This window comes from Psammomys obesus, unplaced genomic scaffold (assembly GCF_907164565.1).
Source record: "Psammomys obesus unplaced genomic scaffold, mPsaObe1.curated_primary_1811, whole genome shotgun sequence".
Taxonomy (NCBI): Eukaryota; Metazoa; Chordata; class Mammalia; order Rodentia; family Muridae; genus Psammomys; species Psammomys obesus.
In genome coordinates, this window is record NW_026591450.1 from 4,533,984 (window position 1) to 4,547,436 (window position 13,453).

A 13,453-nucleotide genomic window follows, 5' to 3' on the forward strand; every position below is an offset into this window, starting at 1 on the left:
CATTGGTTCTTAGGCTTAGCCATGACAGAATGTTTACAGTACCTGTTGAATGGGGTCTGGGGGGGCATTAGTCAGGAAGATTTTCTACGCCTAGAGCTGAAGGTGGGAATGGCTTGATGGTCCACCAGAGTGCATGCAGCTCTCTGATGTGCTCACGCTCAGGACGTGGAAAGAAGAATATTTGGTGACGAAGTGGCAGTGAGCCGAGGTCCATTGCTCAACCTCAGGTTTTTAAGCGACCGTACATGTTTTGTTCAGCTCACCAGCTCTGGGGCAGGTGTGAAAGTTGGGTATTACGGTCGCAGAGAGCCACATTCCATACCCTTCCCAGAAGGGGCTCAGGAAGGTGGCTTATGAGAAAGCTAAGGGTGAGCTGGCTGGGTGGGAGGAGACAATGCATCATTTAAAAGTGGCGATGAATTTTAAGTGCCTTCTGTCCATTCCCAGCTTCTGCCCCACCCCTGATCTCATAACGCCTCTTCTTTTTCTTCTTCTTCTTGTTTCTGACCCTTATTTATCTATCCCATTAACTAGGAAGAAATGGGACAGTTATTTAAGGGCCGTCCTCATTATGTGCTCTGAAATAGAAGACACAGACTAGGAATGAGATAGCATCTTCAACTCTTATAATTCAAACAAATACCTGGAAAATTTTTGAAGTGCTGCAGAGCTAGATGGATTTCTTGCCATCACTATGCCTTTTCCCCCTCATTGAAAACTATCATTACGGTGGTCAAATGCAGAAAAGTCCAGCAAAGCCGCGTAAATGTACAAGGAGTTTTGAAAAATACTTTAGATATTTTTTCTAGCCTGGTGCTAGCAAATGCAGTGCTACCTACATAGCATTTCATGCTTTGTAAAACATTTTAACACCATGAATTTTAAATCACAGGAGTTAAAAAATACCGTGATAAACATGTGTTTACCAAGGACAAGTCATATGGCAGATGGAGCCTTGTTCTCTACAATATTTTTTAATTTTATTTTATTAATTACACTTTATTCACTTTGTATCCCCCCATAAGCCTCTCCCTCCTCCCCTCCCGGTCCCTTCTTCACTCATTCTTCTCCCCAAGTCCACTGATAGGGGAGGTCCTCCTCTCTTTCCTTCTGATCTTAGTCTATCAGATCACATCAGGAGTGGCTGCATTGTCATCTTCTGTGGCCTGGTAAGGCTGCTCCCCCCTCAGGAGGAGGTGATCAAAGAGCAGGCCAATCAGATTATGTCAGAGGCAGTCCCTCTTCCCATTACTATGGAACCCACCTGGACACTAAACTGCCATGTGCTACTTCTGTGCAGGGGTTCTAGGTTATCTCCATGCCTGGTACTTGGTTGGAGGATGAGTCTCTGGGAAGACCCCTGTGTTCAAATTTTCTGGTTCTGTTGCTCTCCTTGTGGGGTTCCTGTCCTCTCCAGATCTTAGCAGACTATCAAAGCAGATGCTGAGACTTACGGCCAACTGTTGGGCAGAGTGCATGGAATCTTATGTAAGAAGTAGGAAATAGTAAGATCTACAATATTTTTTAAAGGTGCATTTAACTGAGCTCCAGGATATTTTCCTGACTGGAGCAAACCCAAAACCTTTCAGGGTAAGTGTGTGTGACTATAAAACCATTTGGAACTGTATGGCAATGCTAAATAAGCAAACTGAGATGGAAACCAAGATGTGTATGCATTCTGTTGTCATCAGAGCTCAAATAATAAAGCAATAAAGGTATAGATCTTGAGAAAAAAAATTCATCTTATGGGGAAAAGATTATTTTTTTTTGAGATTTTTTTTTTCCAGACAAGTTTTTTAAAAATCTCAGTTTGATGATTTCAGTCCACCTTCTCAATGTCTTAATTTTTTCTCACATAGCAAGTCAGGTGTCACGTTTCAGCTCCATCTCACATTTTCGTTGTATATGCCATCTAGTTCCCTCGTGGGTGGCACCGGGTAAGCATGCTGAATGCATGCAGAACCACAGGTGCCCTTCTCTCTTACTCATGAGCGATTCCTATTGCAACAGCGGCGCCATCTCCACCCTACGACATCACTTGTCTTGAAAGCTTCCGGGACTCGATGGTTCTTGGATGGAAGCAGCCGGATACGGACGGAGGGGCGGAGATTACGGGCTATTATGTGAACTACCGTGAGGTGGCTGGTGGAGTGCCAGGAAAGTGGAGAGAAGCCAACATCAAGGCCGTCAGCGATGCAGCATACAAGGTAAGCGAGCGCGTGTGTCTCTGGGCGTGATGCAGCGCTTGCGTGGACACACCCAGGGCCTGTTAAATGGTGTGCATCATTTTGCCAGGGCTCACAGCAGGCATGACTTTGCGAAGCATATCCCTTGGTGGATAAGGCGAATATGGCTGCCAAGCAGGACTTGCGTGTTCTGACCCGCACGTGTAAGCGGGACTTGTTTTAGGATATTTACCACAGAATGTACATTTGCTGTGAAAACTAGTATTTTCTTTCAAAATGTATGAAACATCTCTAACTACGTTTTGCTGGCTTCAAGTGTTGCTAGATTCAGTATCTCTTTTGTTTTTTTTTTTTTTTTTATTTTTACTCTTAAAATCAGGACATGGTTTTAACCTGACTTTCTTCCTTGTGGTGTGTTCCCTGTAATGGGCTCTCATGGACAGAAAGGAGAGCATGTGTTCCTCTGTTGGGGGGTTAGGAGGGGCCCTACTGCTCCCTGAGGTTTCTCTATGATGGCACAGCTGTTGCTCCTTCTTAGAGCATCACCTGCTAGGCCCAGTTACCATGTCCCAGCACTCGCAGACACCTATCCAGTGAGAGTCCAGAGCAAGGCCAGGCCAGGAAATAGCCCACCTTGAAACCAAGGCCACACTCTTTGTGTTTAACATTTAAAACCTATGAAATACCACACAGGGACTAGCCATGCTAACACAAGACTGTTCTGTTTTCTGTCACAGGTTTTCATTAGGTGGCCCAGGCCGGCCTCAGACTGTCCCACTGCCTTGCCCTCCAAAGTACTAGTGTTGCAAGTGTGCGCCACCACACCCAGCTGCAAAGTTGCCACTTTAAGATTCTTCATACTGCTGTGTGCCGCTTTTTAAAACTACCGTATACAGTATTCCATCCTACAACTATACCATAATATGTTCTCCGTTCCCTTGTTGATTGCTGCATGGGCCATTTTATGGTTTTTAGCTACATCGAGCAATATAGCAATGAATGCATCTGCTAGTACGTAAATGCGCCAGTTTCTCTAGGCAATTACCGGGGTAGAATTGTTGAGTCTGAGCCTTGGCTGCCGTCCACTCTCCGGCACAGTGCCATCCTGCTTCCTGAAGGGAGGAGAATGCCTGCTCTGCACCCTTGCCCATAGTTGGCTATTTAAGCACTCTCCATTTTGATAACTTGGGTGTCACGTGTCCCAGAGTCTTTCCCGTGTATAGGCTTCATTTTTATACCCTCGTCCATAGCATGCCCATTCAAAGCTCCACTGTCTTCTCATGGCTTTCTTACTGACTCCTGGCAACCTTCCATGCTGTAAACACAATCAGTGATCTTGGTGCCTTTTAGAAGAAAGGTCTCCTTTATGCCAGGATCACTGAGATTCTGCACTCGGTTATGTTCTAGAAGCTTTGCAGCCTCTTATGTTATGCCAGTTCACCTCTGCAGTTTCTATGTGTTGTGAGCTGAGGCTCAAAACTGATCCCCCAACGGAGACACCTGTGCAACCTTTCCCCACAATTCATTGTATTCTCATCTGTCCTGTGCCCTGTGTTCTGTTCCACTGGTCAGTTTGTCCAACACTGAACCACTGATTCAGTTATCACAGTTTTACAGCAAATAATCACATTCTCTTATTTCACTATTTTCAGCTCTTTGCACTTTGGAATTAGGTTTCTACTAAGTTCTGCAAAGAAAAAAAAACTCAACAAAACAAAGTATAAGGAAAAACAATAAGTTAAACTTAAAACTATTAGAATTATGAGGAGGCATGCCTGGAATTTGTTAGTCAGTTGAGGACTAATTGACACATTATTGATTCTTCTAATCCATAAGCATTAGTTACATTTCTCCACTTGTTTTTGTTGGGGGCGTACTTGTGGAGGTCAGAGGACCATTCACAGAAATAAAAAAATACAAATGACATATATTGATTTTACATAAAGCTGTTTTAGTTTTTGTTAATTTAAAAATTAATTTACAAGCTCTTTGGACATTGCTCTGAAACAGTCTTACCAATCAAATGCAAACAATGTATTTACTTCTTCACATCTGAATTTTATACTTTATGTTTTATTTTCTTGTATGGCTTTCTCCCTAAGCCCCTGAATCGGAGTGGTAATGTCGTTATATAGAAATGATCCTTTGGGTTTTGTTTATTTGTGTGCGTGTTTCATTTTTTTGACGTAAGCTCTTTCTGTGTAGCCTGGGCTGACATGGAACTTGCAGCAATCCTCCTGTCTCACATACAGGAGGATGCTGAGGTTATAGGCACATGCCACTATGATCTTGTTTTTGTTTTTGTTGTTGTTTTATTTTTGAAGCACTAAGGCTGGAAGCCAGGGCCACACACATGCCAGATAAGCACTTTACACAGAACCACATACCAGCCCTTGGTCCTTATTTTGCAATAAAAAACACTCCAACACCAGAATTACATTTGCTGTAGTTAGTTTGTAGCCAGTATTACCAAATAAAGGAAAGTTTTATCATAGTCTTTGCTTGTTAAAAGTGAATTTGAATTATTTTTAAGAAATGAGTCTGAGGGGTCATACATTATTTCTCCTTTAATTTTAATGTAGTATGTTCAACTAACTGAATACAAACGATCTGTATTCCTTTCACCTTATTTATACTATTTTCATGCACACACATATGGATTTTGTTGCTAACTTTCACCTAAATATCTTGCTGCAGTGTTAATGAATGTGAGTATCCTGAGACTAGATAGAATTGATACCAATTGATGACATGCACAGCACAGGAAGGGAAAATTGTGGGGTCATCTCACCATAAAAACTGCTCGTTTAAAATGTTGCGTTATGTATTTTGAGATGGCATTATTAGATGGATACAAAGTGAGTCTTTAGTGCTAATGGTAAGTGTTGCCTTAAAGGATGTGTTCTCAATTATTGATGACAATGTACAGGTTTTTCTTTTAGTTGGTGTTTACATGGCATGTAACTTTTCATCATTTAATCTTCAACCTTTCTGAATCTTTATGCTTTTATGTGTCTTTTAGAAATATCACAAAGTTAAGTCAAATGGTATAAGCTTATCATCCTAGCACTGTAGAGCTAAAGGCAGGAGGACCAGGAATTTAAGGTCGGCCTGAGCTATATGAGACTCTGTCTCCAAAAATAAAACAAACAAACAACAGAAAAAGAAAACCGTAGAATTATGTTAGCTCTCTTGGCCTGGCAGTTTATATTTTACACCATTTAGGAATATTTAACCTTATTACAGATTCTTCAACCTAATCACCATATTACGTACTTTCTACTTGATCTTTCTGTCATGTGTATCTTTCTGTTGTCTATTGACTACTTTGGATATTTAAAACATTTGTATGTATTTATTAATTTTGTGTATTGGAGGCCCGAGGACAGCTTGCAGGAGTCAGGTCCCTTTACATCGTGGGTGTTGGGGATTGGAGTCAGGGTGTCAGGCTCAGCAGCATCTTCATGCACTGAGAGATATCGTACTGGCCTTGTGGGGCGAGTGGCCCTGTGGTGCGGCACCTTCAGACCCGCCAGTGGCATCAATAATGACACAGAGGTTTTTTAATATTTTAAAGCCTGGGCCTCTGGCTGGGCAGTCTGCAGCTAGCTTTCTAGTTTAACCCCACTAATCCTGTCACTAAGTCCCACCACATGGCTATCCTGTGGTTTTGGGTTGATTTCTTATGGGTTGCTGAACAAATGTAGAATTTGATGTCATTCAGTTGGTTTTAGCCTCACCTCAGAAACATAAACCCTTAAAATATTTTAGTCCATTTACCTTCTTTCTGGCTTGTATGATAGTGTATATTTTTGAAGTGTGTGTTTTAATATTATTAATTACTTGGGTCTTTTGTTTGTTTGTGTTTTGCCTTGTTACTTTATTGCTGCTTTTTGGAAAAGGGTCTCACACTATGTAGTCCTGACAGACCTGGAACTCTCTGTCTAGGCCAGGCAGGCCTCAAACTCACACCTCTCTGCCTCCCTAGTGCTGAGATTAAAGTTGCACAACACCAACTTTACTATTTTTTTTTAATCTTACTATTTTTTTTAAAATTTATATATATGTGTAATACTTCCTGTCTGCATATGCACTTGGGTGACCCTTAGAGGCCAAAAGAGGGCACCAGATTCCCTGGAACTGAAGTGACAGGTGGTTTGTTCCTTGGGCTACACTCAGGATGGGATTAGCAAAGAGTGTTATGGTACAGGGGGCACCCCAGGGTACAGCCAACGCAAGAAGTCAACAAACTAACTGTTCAACACCCGACCACCACAGGGTATGTTTGTAACCTAAGAGACAAGTAAGTAAAATGCTGAACAGCTTGCTTGTGGTGTCACCAATGTTACAGATTAGCAACTTGAAGGAAAACACAGTGTACCAGTTCCAAGTGTCAGCGGTGAACATCGCAGGGCTGGGGGCACCCTCCGCGGTGAGCCAGGGCTTCAAGTGTGAAGAGTGGACCATCGCTGTTCCAGGCAAGTAGGATCTGCGCCTTCCCGCCAACAACATGCACACAGCTACCTGTGCTGTCGTCTAGATGGCATTTAAGAGACAAGAACCTGCTTGCTGCGCTTATCTAAACTCTTTTAGGATAACATTAAATGGCAGGTAGCAATGTAAACTTGAAAACAGATTCCTCATGCTCCTAACTGAACTGGAACCCAGAGCTGCCGTTGCTCAGCCTCTGGAGGACTGATGCAAGGACACCATTTGAGTGTCAAGTGAGGACCTGGGAGGGCCTCCAACCTCTTCGTTTGCCTCTTAAAGGCCAATTAAGAGCACCAGGTCGTATCCCCTGGCAGGTTTATTTCCAGAAGCTGCATCCTGTACTGCTGCTCCCGCAAATGCTCTGAAGCTCACCTACCTCCTTCTGAATCACCCTCTGGAGACCCGGCCGGGGTTCTGGCTTCTCCCTGCTAGCTGCCTTCATCCCTCCCTTGTCCTAGCTCTTACATTGCCTGCCTGGGCTCATCATGCTGCACGGCAAGGGGTGTAAGCCTGACCTCTCTGTCTGCTAAGCCCTTCTCTCTGTGTGTACACACACCACACCATTCTTATTTGGTATCGATTTCCAAGACCCAAATACTCTGAATGACACAGGACTGAGGGGTGTGAAAATCAGCTTATCGAACAATTCTCGTGATGCCACCATAGGCCTCAGGCCACACAAAGGCATCCTGTTTGGACAGCTGAGCAGCCCCTTCCTGTCTGACACCTGTGCCCCTCGAGAACGACCAGGTGGCCCCCACGCAGCAAACGCCTCTCTGCTTTACTTCTGCCAAATGTGAATAAAGAGTTAGCAAAAGAAACAAGCTGTTCAAGGCTTACTCAACATCCCCAGGGACTCAGAGGCAAACGCCTGTCTTTGAGGCGGGTGTTGAAAAGTCCTGTCTGCCGCTCTCACACAGGTGGATCCGTGTCTTAAGTTCTTATAATTCTTAAAGGTAAAGTGACCAGCCACAGACTTAGCAATCATGAGTCACTGAAGCCTGTGCTAACGGCACCCTAAGAAAGCAATTAAGCCAACATAAAAGTTGTGGGGTGGGCTCAGTGAAGAAACACCCCACCGACCACCCTGATCCATCCTCGACTTAGTGAGGAGCGCTGGGAAAACAGGCATCAGAAAGCTGCTCTAGCAGCAAGAACGTTTTGCTGCCTTTTTTTTTTTTTTTTTTTTTGTGACGGTAACTGAACTGAGGTACAAGTTAAATGGCAGGTAGAAGGCCACAACAGTAGCAAGTAGCAGAGTCAGGACTTCAAGTGTGGCCTTCCTCTTCCCCGAGGGCACACAACAGAACCTAGCCCCACCTCTGGAGAGAGGGGCCGTTGCCTACTTGGAAGCCCCAGGTTTGCAGGCACTGAAGCCCTTGGCTAAGCAGGATATGCCATACTATTTGATGTGAGTACTTAAGACTGTTTCCATAGAGGATGTTGGAAAATAAGAATGGTGCATGTTTGAAATTGCTAGGCCAAGGTAAATAGTAAGGCAGACATCGGCCCATCGGTTGTGAAACGCTGAAGCATAGCATGGCAGCATCAGTGTTTGCAGTTGATGTTGAGTAGCGGTGAGTCATTTCATGGGGCTCTGGTTGGCTGGTTAGACAGAAGTTGTTATCAGAAAGAAAAATGAAAAGAAATATGTATATCACTTGAGTAGCAGCCAGTGGCCACACAAAGAGATGGGTGGTGGCGTCATAGTTTAGACCCTCTGAAATGTCAGCCATGTTCACACAGCACACATTTTAGGGCCTTTTCTTCAGAGGGTTATCGAGCTCCTTGGCTTCTGTGGACTGTCTGCTAACTGCCCCGAGTGTGATTGAAATCAGTGATGACTCCTTCACCCCCAAAAAAAAACAGCCTCGGGGATGCTTCATCAGCTCTGAGAGGCACCTGAGCGTGCCCTGACCACCTGTGCTCAGTAAGTTGCAGAGCAGCCACGGAAGCGCGCAGTGGCTACTACGTGCCTACTTTCAGGAGACTGACGGAGCTCTAAAGAGAATGCTGTCAGAGAGTCAGCTGAGATGCTCTGAGTGTGAATATTTTCATAGTGAGTCCCCTTGCACACTGACCCCGAGTGTGGCTGTGACATTCTCGCCACGAGTCTCCTCACACGCAGAATTCTGCTCTCTCCCTGCCTCAGGACCCCCACACGGCCTGCGGCTCAGCGAAGTCAGGAAGAACTCCCTGGTTCTCCAGTGGAAGGCTCCGGTCTACTCAGGCCGCACCCCCGTCACTGGCTACTTTGTGGACCTCAAGGAAGCCAGTGCCAAGGATGACCAGTGGCGAGGACTCAATGAGGCAGCCATCGAGAACAAGTACCTGAGGGTGAGAGGGTGCCCTGTGACCGAGAGCCTGCCTTTTCTCTCAGCTGGAAAACTACTAACACTGCCCTAACGTAATCACAGTCGCTTTCATATTTTGGGCTCCTGGTAAGATTCCATCCATTTGGCAGTAATTAAGAATGGGGAATATTTTTGTTGTTGTTGTTGTTTGAAACTTGAGTGACATTTCACCTGGATTCTTTAACATGGCTCTGAGAGGCATCTGCTACTCCCTCCCTCTTCCATCCCTCTTTGCTTCAACTTTACCCCTCTCACAGGTCTTGTTCCCTACAATCTCGTTGCATCTCGCGGGGGTGACTCTCATTTCTCCCCTACAGTTGTTTTCGACAGTGGCTTTTGCCGGAAGGCTCTGTTTGTCCGGAGTTGGCGCAGTACACCTGTAACCGCAGCTTCTTTGGAGCCATGCCCATCTCACTTTGCTTACGAGGGTGTGCCTGCTCTTGCATGAACACTCACAGCTTACTGGAATGAGTTCACTCAACTCCTGACCTTCACCTCACCCTTACTCCAGACTCCCTGAGTTGCTTACTGAACCCGTGCCTGACATACACACCCTGTTTGGAAATGACAGGTTCTCTCACTTATGTTCGCCGTGTTTTATGAACCGAAGAAGAATGTTTTCCCCTAGGGTGAGGACACACAGAGTGCCTGGAGACCCTAAAGACAAAGCAGGGCAAGAAATAGGATTCCATGGCTTTATTAGTGTGACTTTTCCAAAACCACTCAGAAGTTTGCAGACTGCACCCCTACCAAACAGTTCATCCCTGTGTTGGTCATTAGTGCATGCGAGGCAGGGAGTGGATTGAAGGAGACAGAGCACAATTCCTGCTGAGATTATAGGAAAAGAAAAGAAATTCAAGAGCGCATGTGCATAGGTTGTGAATTCGTCACGACGTTATCCTTGAGCCGGGGTGATGGAAGAGTGCAGGTGTTCCCTGTCACAACACGGACTAGACTCTGGAATGTGGATCTCTTCCTCGCGTATTACAGAAAGCCAACACAGTCACTCACCAGGCCTGTCAGCACGCTACCTGGGGACTGCTCGATTCTTATCACGAGAAAGCGTTTCTGTTCCTTTCTTAGCATTGTCTCTCGATGTAGAAATACATTCAACTCTTACGCACTTGGTCTGTGCCCTAGTTTAAGTTCATTTACAGATTGAACTTATTTCAGTTTTGAAATTTTTGAAGATTCATTAGCTCCATTGGGTATGGTGGCAAGCCTGTAGGTCCTAGCACTTGGAATTCGACAAGTGAGGAGGGGAGGAGTTCTAGGTCAGCCACCACTACGGAGTAAATTCCAGGCCAGCCTGGTCTACCCAAGACCTTGTTTCATAAAACAAAACAAAACAAAACAAAACAAAACAAAACAAAAAAGCAAAGTTCATTAGCTCCAGTGAGAGCTATCACTATTAATAATATTATGCCAGCACTGAAATACAATTCAATGGTTAGACTTAAAGCTTAGGAGTCAACGCATGGATGCTCTAAATTCATAGTCACAAATGTTCCCTGGTGCTGTGTGTTTTAAATCAAATTTTGAATACTGGTCTCTACCATAGCATTAGAGGACAAACTGAGTCTTCTGGGTATAGTCAATTCCTTCCTAAAACAACTCTTTAAAATTACATATTTTTAAAATAACAAGAATTTTGATAAATAATATTAACAGTGTTGGAACAATAACAGCACAGAGCCCAAACCAACTTGAAAATTTGTAAAAGATTGTTCTAAGAAACCATCTTGACTATTAAAAACTTGAGAGGGCTGGAGAAACTCTGCCATGCAGAGGCCCTGGGTTCAGGTCCTGGCGCTCACATGGCTGCTAATGACCACTTGTAACCCCAGATCCAAGGGCTCTGATGCTCCCTTCTGGCCTCCACAGGCAAGGGTGTAGTTTATAAACATACCTGCAGGCAAAATACTGATACATTTAAGAATTTAAGAGCTAAGAAACAAAAAAGCCGTTGGGGGTGTGAGCCTGACACTTTGCCAAGCTCAGTAAGTAGCAGCGCTTGCTGCAGAGCCCAACGACCTGGATTTGACCCCCAGACCCGGCATGGTAAAAGGAGAGGGCTGACCCTCACAGCTTGTCCTCAGCACGCCCCCTACCCCTGCCTCGCTGTGTACAGACAATAAGAAGTCATTTCAAAAACCAAGGGTGTAGAATATTTTTAGTTATTTTTGTTAACATGCAAAGTGATATGTTTCACTGTAACGTTTCAAAGCACAGCCTTTGTTCTTATTGCCTCCTCCTGATCCAGTGGATTTCTCTCCCCACACACTACTGCTGGCCTCCTTGGTCTTTCTGAGAAGTCCCCCCTCTGCTTTTATAGCATAGAAAGTCCATTCACCTCTCCTCCCCCGCCCCTTCTTTTTCCCTTTAGGCTGCTACCTCAACTTCCACGCTTCCTCTTCTGCTTTTATGTCCTCCATCTATAAACATTTAAATCTATATTCCATGCATGAGATGAAGCAAGGTCTTTCACTTTCGGAGACTCGCATTTTCCACTTAACATAGTGATCTGCAGTTCCTGCAAATGTAATTTCATAAGCGAATAGCTTCTTTACAGCTAAATAAAATTCCATTGTGCAAATGTATCACATCTTCTTTGTCAATTCAACTGTTGATGGATATCTGGGCTGGTTCTGTGAGGGTGTAGAATTTTAATACACTTTGATTATTTAAAAGCTCTTTGAATTCACAATTATATTAGTATCCTGTCTGTTTAGTGATAAACAGGCGATAGATTAAGAGCCGCTGTGTGGGTGCTGAGACTTGAACTAGGGTCCTCTGAAAGAGCAGCCCAGTGCTGTTTGTTAACCACCTCTCCAGCACCTGTAATGTACTGTGGAGCAAAAAAACCAAATGTCTTCTTGCCAAGGGACGCGCTGAGAGGTGTGTAATGTAAATGCTATTTTGAACACTTTGTATTTTACCTTTTTGAGCAAAGACTAAAGCAGCTAATTCATTCAAAGTGTGCATGCATTTCAGAAACACATAACATGCTTCTGAATTCGGGAGTGTTTAAATTACATGTGTGAGAGAGAGTGGGAATGATAGGGTTGGAAGGGATTTTAGCAACTCCATTTTAACAGTGACAGCTGGTCCACAGAGAAGGTGGACCAGAGTCAAAGCCACCTAGAACACAAACCCTGTTTGCTTGGAGTTGTGTGATTACTGATTCCTATAGAGCAAGAACACGCTCGCTTATGTGGCATAAGATGCTCATTATTTCTAAACCTGCTTGCTCCAGGTGCAAGGCCTCAAAGAGGGTGAGAGCTACGTGTTCCGTGTCCGTGCCATCAACCAGGCCGGTGTTGGAAAGCCTTCTGACCTTGCTGGTCCTGTTGTGGCAGAAACACGTCCGGGTGAGTCCTTTGCATCTTCACTGATATTCATCTCCGCCTTGGGTGTCACTCAGACACGGAACAGTCAAGCATCATGCACAGGACCAGGGTTTACTCCAAGGACCAGAGGGGGAAAAAGATCTTTCCTGTACAAGTTCAATACTGAAGCCACATTTAGCCTTCCTCTTGTCATTCTTAGTAAGAGCCATCCAAGCTGCCAATAACTAAACCCTTAGCATGAGACAGCCATTTCACAGGAACCCCAGGACTTGGATTAGCGAGGTCAGAGGTAGTCTAAGAGCTACAGGGGTTAATGTCGAACCACTGGGTACTCTGAACCAGCTTAAGTTGTTCCCATTGTGCCTGGACTGTAGCCCAGATACTTTCCAATCACAGAGGGAGCTGGACTAGCTCAGGGAGAGGACACACCCCTTACAGAGATGTAGAATATAGAGAATTTTAGCTCTAAAGTTAAAGCAGAGGTCAGCATACTTTCTGTCAAGAGCAAGGTAGTATTTTCAGCTTTAGAGCTGTGTGGTCCTTGTCATCGCTCCTTGGCCTGCCTGGGCATGAGGACGCCACAGACAAGTCCATGAGCAAGTGCAGCTGTGCTCTGATAATATCAGGCATTCTGTACATTATGTAAATAATAACATGCATGCTGCAAACTATAAAATATGAATTCTACATTGTATTCCCATACCTTGAAATAGGAATCTTCTGTTGGTGGTTTTTTTTTTTTTTTTTTTTTTTTTTTTTTTCTTTTACGGTTTTTTTGTTTGTTTTGAGACAAGATCTTAAGGCTGGCCTGGAACTTGCTATGTAGATTAAACTGACTTCAAACTCGGAGATATGCCTGCCTCTGCCTCCCAAGTGCTGGGGCTAAAGTTGTGTGGCATGTTTTCTGACCTTTAAAAAAAAAAAAACTGGCTAAAGTATGAAAATCATCACTGCTTTGTGGCATTACACAAAGAGGCAACCGCCAGATTTAGCCCAGCCACCAGGGTGTGCTGACCCATGAGTTAAACTAACAATGGTCCTGTGTGCGTGGCTGGCTGAGCAGAAGCACCCT

At 44.4% G+C, this 13,453-nt stretch overlaps 1 protein-coding gene across 1 annotated transcript in view; it reads left to right on the forward strand.

Annotated features, from left to right (window-relative positions):
* The window catches only part of Myom1 (myomesin 1), a 103,233-nt gene that overhangs the window by 57,409 nt on the left and 32,371 nt on the right, over nucleotides 1-13,453 (forward strand). Inside the window, exons 19-22 of the mRNA XM_055610186.1 lie at nucleotides 2,011-2,207; nucleotides 6,538-6,664; nucleotides 8,830-9,014; nucleotides 12,288-12,402. Of these exons, the coding sequence (XP_055466161.1) occupies nucleotides 2,011-2,207; nucleotides 6,538-6,664; nucleotides 8,830-9,014; nucleotides 12,288-12,402 (624 nt within the window). The remainder of the gene's footprint in view (nucleotides 1-2,010; nucleotides 2,208-6,537; nucleotides 6,665-8,829; nucleotides 9,015-12,287; nucleotides 12,403-13,453) is intronic.